At 30.1% G+C, this 13,093-nt stretch overlaps 1 protein-coding gene across 2 annotated transcripts; it reads left to right on the forward strand.

The window, feature by feature from the left end:
* The first annotated feature begins 3,479 nt into the window (after positions 1-3,479).
* On the forward strand, positions 3,480-11,224 carry LOC113868375 (bZIP transcription factor 16). 2 transcript variants are annotated; one of them, XM_027503854.1, is made up of 13 exons: positions 3,480-3,875; positions 4,350-4,458; positions 4,549-4,605; positions 4,691-4,765; positions 5,750-5,839; positions 5,935-5,994; positions 6,108-6,277; positions 7,274-7,328; positions 8,084-8,126; positions 8,249-8,538; positions 10,003-10,080; positions 10,188-10,313; positions 10,720-11,224. In XM_027503854.1, exons 2-13 carry the CDS (start codon positions 4,390-4,392, stop codon positions 10,834-10,836), a joined length of 1,230 nt encoding a protein of 409 aa, XP_027359655.1. In that variant the 5' UTR covers positions 3,480-3,875; positions 4,350-4,389; the 3' UTR covers positions 10,837-11,224. The 2 variants fall into 2 exon arrangements, with proteins under 2 accessions (XP_027359655.1, XP_027359656.1); XM_027503855.1 differs by having other exon boundaries at positions 3,528-3,875; positions 10,188-10,272; positions 10,720-11,127.
* Positions 11,225-13,093: the final 1,869 nt, after the last annotated feature.

The following is a 13,093-nucleotide window of genomic DNA, read 5'->3' on the forward strand; positions in this document are numbered from 1 at the left end:
CAAGAAGGATATTCATTAGGTGAAAGGTTCGTGAGCTTACATTTAAGCGTGATTTTCTGCTGCTTCTGGCTATTGTGCGAGTGTTTCTAAACTTATAGTGTACATCAAAATTTCTTCTTTTTTTCCCGTCACACGTCCAATATTTTAAAAATTGACGGTTCACAAAAAATGACGTATTTAGTTTAAGTCTCCCACTCCAGTCGATCAATTGAATTCATGAATTGACAGCATAATCTCAAAGTTCATGGATTTATAATGTTTATAACGACAATTGACGTAAGGTTGTTGCCAAGTCGAATGTCTTATTCATCGCTTGCTAAAGTAACATAAATCAAGAGAGGGGTCGCCTTTTAAGTAACTCCAAAGGGATTTGTGTTCGCTCATAATGGTTGTTAAAATCAAGAGTAAAATAAAACTATTTTACACCTGTCATGTTTAAGTGTGAAAAACTATGAAGACATAATGAACTTACCATTTCGATTTTTGGTATTTCGCTCAATAAATAGTATATTTTTAATGAAATGCTGATTACATTATAAACCTTTATAAGGTTACAATTTAGATTCATCTTACATGATTACTGCATTTTCAATTGAGATTTGACGACAAGCTAAACTATTCAACATGAACTGAGGGAAACTACAAGCTCAAAAGAAAGACACCTACCTTGCCCCTCCCTCCACATTCTAGGGCAGCATGATCATCCAAGAAAAAACTATACATTTAGTGGCGCGATGTAAATTTAAGCTTCCCTTCTGGGTCTGTTGCGAGGGGGTGGCAGGGCAGGTTCTTCTTGCACAAAAGTTTCTATAATATCCTTAGTCATCGTTGTCGTCGTCCTCGTCATCTTCATCGTCATCCCTATCATCAACTTCCATGGTAGCTTCATTCTTTGCCAGCTGGTATTTGCAAAATGTCAAAAAATAAGGGAAAAATAACACTTATTTTTATGAAATCAATTTCCTCATTAACAACAATAATAACCAATTCAGCATATTATTTATCAAAACAGAGAATAACTGACAACTATAGTTAAAAGGGATCAGTTAAGAGACTTTAATTCTACATATGATTGGCCCGTGTAGAGGCACAAGTAGATTTCATATACTTTATAGGACATGTAAATAGAATCACATACCCTCTATGCATGTTGTCTACTGACTCAAGTGTTTCAGAAGAGTGGAATTATTGGAAGAAAATTATTGATTCTGTTCTTTATAGAAATGGAAGATCAATTTTGCAGAATTTCTGATTCAAAGATTCAGTAGTTTGATCTTGTTAAGTCTTGAATTGGGATCAAGACAAAATAAGACCTATTAAGGAGCTCATAGATGCTATAACAAAACTATGTAAGACGCTATCCCAAATGTGAGAAATATCCATCTCTTTCTTTCCTTTTTTAATCCTCATGTTGTCACAAGACTCATTATAACGGATAAAAGACTCTTTGGAAGTACCACACTGAGATATGTTAACAAAGTTTATTAAAAGAAATATGTTAAAAAATTACATTATTAACATTTTTTAGTTTATTACTATAAGAAATTCTTTATATAAAATAAATTTTTTCTTAAATTATAAATATCTTATGTCTTCAAATTTAAAAGCACGTCCGGAATTTCTTCAAACATGTAGAAGACATGTTAGAAGTTTCAACAACGAAAAAGCTTCACATTACCGAGAAGAGGCAATTATCATCAAGAAAGAGGGTTAAACGGTGTTACCTCCTCGAGCCATTGTTGGTCGAGCTTATCGGCCATTCGAACGGAGGCTAAAACGGTAACAGCGTGGAGAGAGAGTGGGAGCGCGATTGAAAACACTATGCTGGTCGTGCTTGTATCAGTACTTGTTCAACTCAGTTTTATGCAAGATTTACAATAATAAATGAGAGTAATTATAAAACTAATATCATATCTTATATTTTTCAAAATTGTGAAATTTGTATTCTTTGAATTTAATTGGAATGTACTCACAATCATTTAATCGTAATTTTTAGTATAATTAAATTTTATTAACTTCTATAATTTACATAAAAGGTCATCTTTGCCATATTTTGTAATAAATTGATAATATAATTTTTTTACACTTATAATATATTAAAATTAAATTTATAATTTTTTAGATCTAATCCACAATTGAAAGTTTGGGTCCAAACTTAAGTACACTAAATCAATTTAATGAGTAATGACACTTATAATCTAATACACCTAATGAATTTTTTTTTTGCGAGTATTATCAAATTTAAATAAATAATTTAAAAATATTAAATAGATATTTAAATATTTAACATATCTTATAATATTTTAAATACATTATAGTTATTAATCATAAATGCTGTATTATATTAAATAAAAAGATTACGAGACTAAATAATAAATTATTTAAAATTGAAATCAATGTTATGTTAGTAAATAAATGCTTAACAATTTGAAATGATGGAAAAAAAATCTTAAAAACATCTTTATTTAAAAATTTTCCAAAATATTCTCATCAATTAAAGAATTTGTATTCACAAATTATGTATAAATATCAATAAATAAAAAATAAGCAAATTTTTAAATTAAAATTTATGAAAAAAAGCATATACAGATGTGTTTGTTTTTATATATTCAAATTTTTTATATTTAATTATATAAAATACATATGTTTTTAATCATTTTCATATTATAAAAATTTAAGTTACTAAATTATAAAAATTAAAAGGCTAAACGAAAAAAAATATAAAATAAATACAAATTACTAAAAGAAATACATAAAAATCATACAACAACTTTTATATTGACATTTATATTATGAATAAGTAAACATATACAATGAAACTAAAATTAAATTTTTTTAACATGTTGAATAACATTTAATAAGAATTTGAATTAATTTTTTAAAAATTGAAGAAAAGCATAAAGTAAAAAAAAATGAAAATTTATCTGCCCTTGAATTAAAATGTTTAGTAAATAGATTAACTTTAAATAACGGTGGATAAATTTTTATTTCTCTGTCCACTCTTTTTTTTTTTTACTTATTTTCATTTTATGGAAGTTAAACTAAAAAATACATACATAGTATTAATTTTTTTTATTAAAAAAATCATATAACTTAATATATTAATAATATTAAATGCTATAAATTTTAATAAAATTTTATTATTTATTAATATTTCTCTCAAACATGTTATAAAAATTTATAATATGTTGCACAACACATGAATATGAACATTAATATTTCTAAAAAGACAAGAAAAACAAAGTTTATGCATGGTATTGACTTGAAAAATTAAATTCTTTTATGCTATATTTATCTATTGAATGAGTAATGTAGTGATTAAAAAGATAAGTATACACTATGCTTAGAAGATTAAGGGTATGATAAGGCTGTGAGTGTTTAAGTTAACGGATAGGAATATCTTTATGTAGGATATTGGATATCGGCAACGTTGAAGTAAAAGCCGAAAAATATAATGCAAAAAATGAACCAAAAAAACTGTGGGAAAAAGGAGTAAATGGGGATTTCACAAACTGTGCAAAATGGGAACGAAAATCTCACTGGACAGCGACACCGTACGACGACCCATGGGTTCCTCTCCGTGAACACCCAAACCCAAACATTAACCTTAACCAAACAAACCCTAATTTTCGATCTCTCCCTAATTCTTTGTACCCTTCTCATCCATTCCTAAATAAAATCAAGATCAAAATTTAGCTACAATTCTCAAATAAATTTCCCCGATTAACCCTCGTGTTTCGCTGAATTCTATTTCTCTTTCAATTTTTTCTCAGTATTTAGCTGTCGCTTCTTTGTTATTTTCGTCATCCCGGCAGATCAGGTTTTGATTTTGCTTCTGTTCCAGCTTTGGAGGATCCACAGTCTCTCTTTGAGTGGTAATTTGAAAATTTTTCAACTCTATTTGCCATGAATTATATTGAATTATTCATATGCTAGCTTGTTGAGATGTATGAATTTCACTTTGCAACCTGGATTTTCTAAGCTCTGATTATTATTGCTATGTCAATTTTGGTAGAGATTCATGTCGTAGTGTTATTATAGAGGTGAGCGGAACTTGTGAGTGCTATCTTGGGTTTGGAGATAATGTAGGGCAACATCTAAGGGTTGGATTTTGGCATGGTTTACATTGATTGGGAGGGAAAAGGGGGTAATGTATTAGTTCACTGTTGACAGGACAGCCAATACAGGTGATATAAAGGTTGTAACTTTGTGGATTAATTCAACACAGGGGCATATGGTTCAAGTGTTTTGTTTAACATGCTTACTTTACAATGATGGAAATTGATTGAGTTTTGATGGAGAATGGTGTCTCTTAAGCTATCTTGTAACGTAAGTTACGTTTGGTGCAGAATGGTTTACTTTATTCTTGTAAGATACTGATATAAAGGTATGGGCAGCAGTGAGATGGATAAAACCCCAAAAGAGAAGGAGTCAAAGACGCCGCCACCTACATCACAGGTCTAACTGGGTTTCTTTTATTTTATCTATATTGATAGTTAATGGTAGGTAGTTCTTGTTTGATGCCGAAAGCATTTGTTGTTTCTCCAGGAGCAATCTTCAACCACCAGCACTGGAGCAATCAATCCTGACTGGTCCGGCTTTCAGGTTTTGAATGAAAAAAAGTCTTTGTTAGTTTATCATCTTTATTATTGTCAAGATTGGATTTTAATTTCTCCAGCTTTCTTGATAGGCATATTCTCCTATACCTCCGCATGGGTTTTTGGCATCAAGTCCCCAAGCTCACCCTTATATGTGGGGTGTCCAGGTATTTGCCTCTTATATTTTTAATGCCCAATCTCTTGTACATTATACTGTTTAATGTTTTAACCCTGTGCTTTTGCTTAGTCAAATATAACAAAACAAATCATGGAAAATAATGAAATATGAAAACAAATCCTAAGATATGTTAAATTATCCCTTAGTCCATACAATGATGGTATTGTGAACTATATTCTTGATATTCTAACACTCCCCATCAAGCTAAAACTTGCAAAGTTGTAAGCTTGTTACAAATGAATGCTGTAAAATGAAAAAAGAAAGGACGGTGGAGATGAGACATTGGAGAGATAAGTATTGCTTGAAAGATAACTTAGCAAGATGGCTGGAATGATGGGCAGAAACAGCAACTTAAATGTTAGGCAATGGCAATGGTGGTGATGGGGGCCAGAATGATGGTTGTGGGATATCAATTGAACACTGGTAATGGCACCCGTGATGGTGACTGTATTAGCATTCTTTGTTGATGCTGATAGTTATAAAGGTGGAGCATTGTTCATAGCAATGGTGGTGGGGGTTGGTAGCATTTGAAATCATTGTTTGGTAAAATTTATAGTAATTTGTGACTTTCTTATCATTAGGGGCAGTTTTTCTTGGGAAATACTTGCCTCTCAAATGTGCATATATTATGATTAATGATGATTCTGTGCATATATTATGATTAATGATGATTCTAATTCCTTGCATGCTTTAGGTGTAATTATTGTATCAGGAAGCTGTATGTGTGAAAAAGGACAGGCTTGAAATTGCTAACTAGGAGCAGAAAATTATTCTTACCTTTGCTAATGAATTCTATAGATTTTGGCCCTTGATTGTTGAACTTGAATGGTCTTCTTTGGTTATCATTATTTGTTCTTTCTATCGTTCTCTACCATGTCTACTACTAGTTTATACTTCACTAACAATATGAAATATCTTGTTCAAATTCTGTCTCATTCTTCCTTTGGTTCATTAATGAAATTTTTATTTGCAGCATATTATGCCTCCCTATGGTACTCCACCACATCCCTATGTTGCAATGTATCCCCATGGCGGCATATATGCTCATCCATCCATGCCTCCGGTATTCTTTGCAAACTATGCTTTTTTGAAGTTATCATGTCGTTGAAATCACTAATTCACCCACCACTGTTTGCCAATTGCCTCAAATTTATACAGGGATCTTATCCTTTTAGTCCTTTTGCCATGCCTTCTCCAAATGGCATTGCTGAGGCTTCAGTGAGTTTTTCCCTCTCTGCACTTTTGTGCTTTCTCTGTTTTTCTTTGTCTATCTTTTCCCCCTTCCCTGCATGACCCAAGTAAGGAAACATAACCCATGAGTTCATGTGCAGGGAAATACTCCTGGCAGCATGGAAGCTGATGGTAAGCCTCCTGAGGTGAAGGAAAAATTGCCAATCAAAAGATCAAAAGGAAGTTTGGGTAGTTTGAATATGATCACCGGGAAAACTAATGAACATGGTAAAACACCAGGGACATCTGCTAATGGAATTCATTCAAAAAGGTGAGATATATTGTGTTGATTATTGAATCATTTTCCCTCTTATTTGTATCAAAGAACTCCTGCTTGGCCTAAGAAAGACACACTTCGCTCCCAAATGTCCTGCAGCCTGCTAATTGCCAAATTGTGAATTCTATGCTACATGAGATGTATAATGCATCCACTCTTTTTGACATGGTGTTAGTATTTTTCTATGACATGTCACCGGTCACTATCATTGGTCATTGTTTCTCTAGCTAGGGAATGATCTAACTAATATGTATTTGGAGGGCTAAATTATGTACCTAATAGAACTTAGTGTGACATGTCCAGGAGTGTACTCTTGGCTTCCAAACTGGATGAGTGAATATGAGCCACTACTCAGTAATCAGTATACTGTCTTTGTATTATTTGTATCATCTGTATCCATATCTTTATATTAATAAAATCTGTGGTCATACTTTTGTGGTATTCCAGAACATGGAAACAAAGCTAGAAAATTATTTTACTTTGTTCAAACAAAGCAACTCCATATAGGTCACTTTGACCAGTGATTTTGTTGCAGCCTTTCAGACCCTAGTATTATCTGAACCACAATGATAAAATATAAATGGCTTAGGGATTCAGAATAGCATATACTGTTGAGTTGGGAGTAAAAGCACTAGCCACTTCCTGAAGTTTATGTTTCCATCATTAGTGTCCTTTCAAATTTTTAGTCTGATGAAGTGAAAGCTCTCTTTTACAATTAAGTTGGACTTCTTTTGTTGGATATTTTAATGTTTAGATTGCAGAAATTGCATTTAATATTTATCTTCAAATGTCTGAGGATCCCTATGCAATTACTTGGTATATGTATATTTTTTAATTTATTATCTGTAGCTATATTTTCCTTTCAACAACTGAAAATATAATTTTAGGTTTGAAAAATGATTTATTTTTCCAAGCCTGTTGAGTATGTTGGCTTGCCTTTTGTGATTGCATACTGGTGACTTACGCTGATAGGAAATCTTGGATTTACAGTGGTGAAAGTGCAAGTGAGGGTACTAGCGAAGGAAGTGATGCTAATTCTCAGAATGTAAGTTCAGGGACAGTTGTCAGTTTTCCACTATGTTGTCAATATGTGCCCATTAACACTTATTTGCAGTAATTATATATTTTAAGGAGTATAATATATGTAAAAAAAAAGAGGTAAAAAGAATATTTTTTCATAGCAAAGTTTGAAATTATGTAAGAATTAAAACTGGAGAGAATGGTGTCGTGCTTTCAATACCACCAAAACATAATTCCTATAGGATTGTTATCCTGATAGAAGAATTTAATCACGTTATTCTAAAAACTAAGAACTGTAATTTACCCAGTATAGATGATGTTATAGAGGGCCTTAAACGATTAACAACTTTTGAAATTCTTTGTCTATGCTTTTAAAAGCTAGGAAATTATAAGTAAGCATTGAATTGCAATTTGCAAGTCTCAAGATGAAAAGAGCTTATGTAATTTATAAAATCAGCATAAAGTATTTAGAAGCTTAGTACAAGTTTTTGGTCACAAAATATCATGAAGTACTAATGGATTTCAATCTTGTTATTTCCTGACACCTATTGTAGGTTTAGTATGTAAAAAATTTATAAATGTCAATAATGTTTAAGCACTAGATGTTGGGTGAAGAATATGACATGGTACTGGGGTACATAGCTCATGCTGCTTATGTTTATTGGACATTCAACTGACTATCTTCCGAATGATGCCATAAATACTTTATTTGTGTTTTTTGCTCTTCAACTGTTTGGTTATTATCATTGTGATAGTTATTTGTTTCTCGGTTTTTTATAGGACTCCCAATTGAAATCAGGGGGCAGGCAGGATTCTTTTGAAGGTTTGGCATGCTTACTTTGTGTTGTTTCAATATAAGTTCTAACTTTCTTTTGTGTAGGGCTATATGTAAACCCATAATGTTTCTGTTGTGCTGAAATGTACCTTTTTTCTATTGAATTACAGATGAACCATCTCAAAATGGCAGTTCTGCACATACTCCTCAAAATGGGGGACTAAATACATCTCATTCAGTGGTCAATCAAACTATGTCTATCATACCTATCTCTGCAGGTGGTGCTCCTGGAGCTGTTCCTGGTCCCACAACAAACTTAAACATAGGAATGGATTATTGGGGTACACCAACTTCATCAAACATTCCTGCACTGCGTGGAAAGGTTCCATCTACTGCAGTTGCTGGAGGGATGGTTACTACTGGATCACGTGATAGTGTTCAGTCACAACTCTGGCTACAGGTTACTCTTGACAACGTACTGATGATATGATGCATATTTCCTTGATAACATATTATGGCTGTTCAATGTGAAAAAAATAAGGTCTACCTTTTAGTGCATAATGAGATTTTATAGCTTTTAGTGCATGCTGGAGGTTTGTAGACTTCACAATACATTTTGAAAACGATCACTATTTGCAAAAAAAATACTAAAAGGAGATGGAGTTGTGAAATAAAATAGGATTCTAAGTTGTAGGGTGAAAAAATAGTTGGAAAAGTTAAAGTTTGTAACTGGCATGCTTTATGTGATCGTTAATATTAAGGTTGATATGGGCATGTGAGTACATTGACAATAGTTATTCAAAGTTAGTACTGAATTTTAAGTCTTGACATGTTTGGCAACCTGGTGATCAACTTTCAAACTATGAATCTTGTCAGCGAATTAACCAAATGCCCTCTGCGTATTTCTTCATTAAGATATCTCTTGGTTTTATGTATATGTATTCATTTGATTATACACATCAGTACTTGGGGGTTAATCTGCTGCAGACTATTTAGACTTTGGTGGGTACAAACTTTGCCTCATAAAGGTTGTTTTCTCCTAACCACCACCCTTAGCTTGAGGGTTAGTCTCGCAGGCCTGAGGGGATACCTAGTCAAAGAAAAAAGGTGGTTTTCTTTTAGTGAGTATATCTATGTTGTTGTGATACTTGCTGAAAGCATTGTTCCGTTGGAATGGTTACTTATTAAATCTCTAGCAAAGCCAATTTACTGATTGCTTGTTGGATTTCTTAATCTGCTATAGATTACTGATTCTTCAGTAGATGCTAAGTTTGACTCAGCCAATGGGCTTACCTAACTGTTTTACACGAGTATGTTGCACCTTCTTAATTTGCCAAGAAAGGAACTGAAAAATAAGTAGTAAAAGGCTGTTAGTTTTTGTGTGTTTGAGGGGAGGGGATGCATGTGTGAAGTTACGTTGGATATTTAGTGTTGGCAGCAGTTCCATAACCGGGGCATAAAGCCTTCTTAAGAATTGATAGGCATATTAGAATTGATCTTTCCCTTCTGGAGGAGAAGCTTTGTTGTAGCACCAATGCCTGATTGGCATCTTCACCCAGGTGTTTGCGGATTATATAATTATTTCATTTTGTTCCTCCAGCTTCTTCATTCATTTTTGTTTTTTTATTCTTGTGCTTGCCTCATTGTTTGATTAAGTTATATTGTTCCCGATCAGAATTATTTTACATTTAGTTTCTTTCCAAGTAAATTTTTTGTTCCCTTTTTCAGATAGGGAGTTTATAACTACCCATTGCCTTTTTTGACATTTTCACCTGGGGAACACACATTTCTGATTGACCTTAATTAAAAATTTGCAATACTGCTCTTAATTCTTGTCTGAGGCCTGATTTTAAAGTTGTATCTCGGATTATCAGTCTCCTCACACCTCTTGTTTTAATATACATATTTTTTGGTTAACTTTTAGGATGAAAGAGAGCTAAAAAGGCAAAGGCGGAAGCAGTCTAACAGGGAATCTGCCCGCAGATCCAGGTTGCGTAAGCAGGTGATGGAGTACCCTATAGCAATTTCCTTATGATTGGTTGATCATAATTATCACATATCTAACTCCTGTTTGATTATTATTTTTTTAATTTCTTTTCCTTTTTTCAGGCTGAGTGTGATGAGCTAGCTCAGCGTGCCGAGATTTTGAAAGAAGAAAATGCTTCTCTCCGGTCAGAAGTAAGTCGAATCAGGAGTGAGTATGAGCAGTTACTCTCTGAGAATGCAGCTCTTAAGGTGATGCACATTTGAATTGTTGATTCAGCAAAAGTTATCCATAGACCTAGATGAACTGAGTTATAACTAAATAATGTACTGTTGGTTTGAGAAAATGTTTTTTATTTATTTTTTCACTTTTAATTACAAAAATGTTGCTTTATTTTTATTTTGTTTCCTATTTTCAAATATTTGTATAAGAAACAGTGAAAACAACCTATTATTATTTTCATTGTTTGACTATTTCCTATACAAATATTTGAAAAACAGAAATATAGTGAAAATAATGTGGGATTATTGTAATTAAAAGTGAAAATAGAAAATATTTTTTAAAAAACTAAACGAGCCTAACCTACTCTACTCTGCTAGAATCCCTTAATATCTGAAAGATTATGGGAAGACTGAGCATACTGTTTAATAAATGCAGGAGAGACTTGGGGAACAACCTGGGAATGATGGTCTTAGGTCTAGCACTAATGATCAGCATGTGGGTAATGACACTCAACAGAGTGGGCTGACAGAGGCTGTGCAGGGTGGTCATTAGCATTACTTACCACTGAATGCTGCATTTCAGGGAGATAACCTAACTTAATAGCAAGAGCAACATCTTGTTCCGGATAGTTTCTAGTTCAAGTTGTATTAAAGCTGACCATTTAGTCTTAAGAGATGTTTATGCTCTATGATCCTTCATTCCTAATTTGCCTTTTTTTAACTCATTCAAATCAACCTGGATTGTATGTAGTGTGTGAATTCTGTGTCGTGTGCAGCTTCAAAGTTAGTGTTCGCATTGAGCAATATAGTTTAATGAACCAGGGTGTTGTCCATTACATGGTTTCCTGTATAAATAATTTATCGTGAAAATAAAGAAAAAAAAGGAATATTTATGAATTCTGTTTCATGGCAAGCCTGCTATCTAGTTGAAACGTAGCCTTACATGCAATACGTGTGCCCAGTTAAAGCATTTTTTGGTCTTGTGCTTGGTTAAAACTCAGCCTTTTATCTACGGTTGCTTATGAAATTTTCGTCTGTTGCTTGCACAGACAACTCAAAGCAAACAGAATAGACGCGCTGTGGGTAGAGATGAAAACAGGTCGGGTTAGGTTAGACTTTACTCTAAATAGGCCTGGCCTGTTACATAATTATTAGGCCTGAGCTTGACTTGTTACCTGTTAAAAGCTTTATTTTAAACTTGGCCTAACCTGTTTAAGTGGTCTGACCTGACCTGAAGTCTGTTAAAAAAATATATATTAATAAAAATATAAATATTTTATTATCAAATTAGTTTATATATTTTTTTTTAATTTCTATCTATGTTATTAATAATTATTAAATAATTATAATAATATTAATATAATTTTATAAATAATTTTTAAAATATTATTTAAGTATTAATTATAAATATTTTATATTAATAAAATCTATATTTATATTTTTCTCGATTTATTTTTTAAAAATTATATAAATAGTAAATATTTTAGTTTTATTTTAGAAACATTTTATTTGTTTAAAGATATCTTATATTCAACAAATAAAGTTACAGTAAATATATAAAATTGATAAAAAAAAAATAACATTCACACAATTTCTTGAATTAATTAAAAGAAAATTACTATATTTTAAAAAATAAATAAAAATAACTTAATATAATATATATATATATATATATATAACGACAATAATAATAACTATTAAATTAAAAAAATAATTACAAAATGTTTAATTTTATTTGTTTCACTAATTTGTTATTTTAAATTAATAAATAAACATAAAATTAACTACATTATAACATTAATATAATAAAGAAAATATTACTGATACAATAAATTAAAACATATATTTATATATTACATATAAATTGATAAATTAACTAATAATTTAATTAAAATACGTGCAAGTTACAAAAATATATATTATTATATAATTTATTTATAATTATATTATTTATATTATTTGTTACATGGACTGATTACATATATATATATATATATATATATATTATAATAAATTTTTTATTTTATTTTCTTATCATTTTTTATAAATTTTTTCTTTCAAAAAAAATATAATTTATATTTAAGCAATTTTTATTCATTATAAATATAAAAAATTATAACATAATATATTAATATAATAATTAAATATTAATAATAATAAAATTAAAAATATAAAAATTTATTAAAAGAATATTAATATTTTATTTTTAAATTTTAATTCATTTAGTTTTGATCGTGTCTTATTCTTCTTCAGCTTGTTTAAATATAACAAATATAATAATTTATAATTAAATAAATTTATTTTTTAAACACTTGTAATCGTGTATAAATATTTTTAGTTTTGAATATAATATAATTTTTATTTATTATAAATAAAAAATTATAATATAATATATTAATATAATAATTAAATGTTAATAATAATAAAATTAAGAATATAATAAATAAATTAATATAATATTATTTTTTTATTTTTAAATATTAGTTTCTTTAATTTTGATTGCGTTCTAATCTTATTTGAAGACTTTGCTGCTTTTCAACTTGTTCAAATAAATATAATAATTTACTTTATATTTATATTGAAAGTAACTATAAATAATAATAAAAAAAATAAAAAGTAAACACCAATCAATTAAATTAAATAAATATACATTTAATTCAAAGTAACTATATATAATGACAACAATAATAACTATTAAATTAAAAAAAATAATTATAAAATATTTAATTTTTTTATTAATTTGTTATTTTAAATTAATAAATAAACGTAAAATTAATTACATTATAACATTAATGTAATATAGAAATTAT

Source organism: Abrus precatorius, unplaced genomic scaffold (assembly GCF_003935025.1).
Source record: "Abrus precatorius isolate BTA unplaced genomic scaffold, Abrus_2018 Scaffold6, whole genome shotgun sequence".
NCBI classification, from domain to species: Eukaryota; Viridiplantae; Streptophyta; class Magnoliopsida; order Fabales; family Fabaceae; genus Abrus; species Abrus precatorius.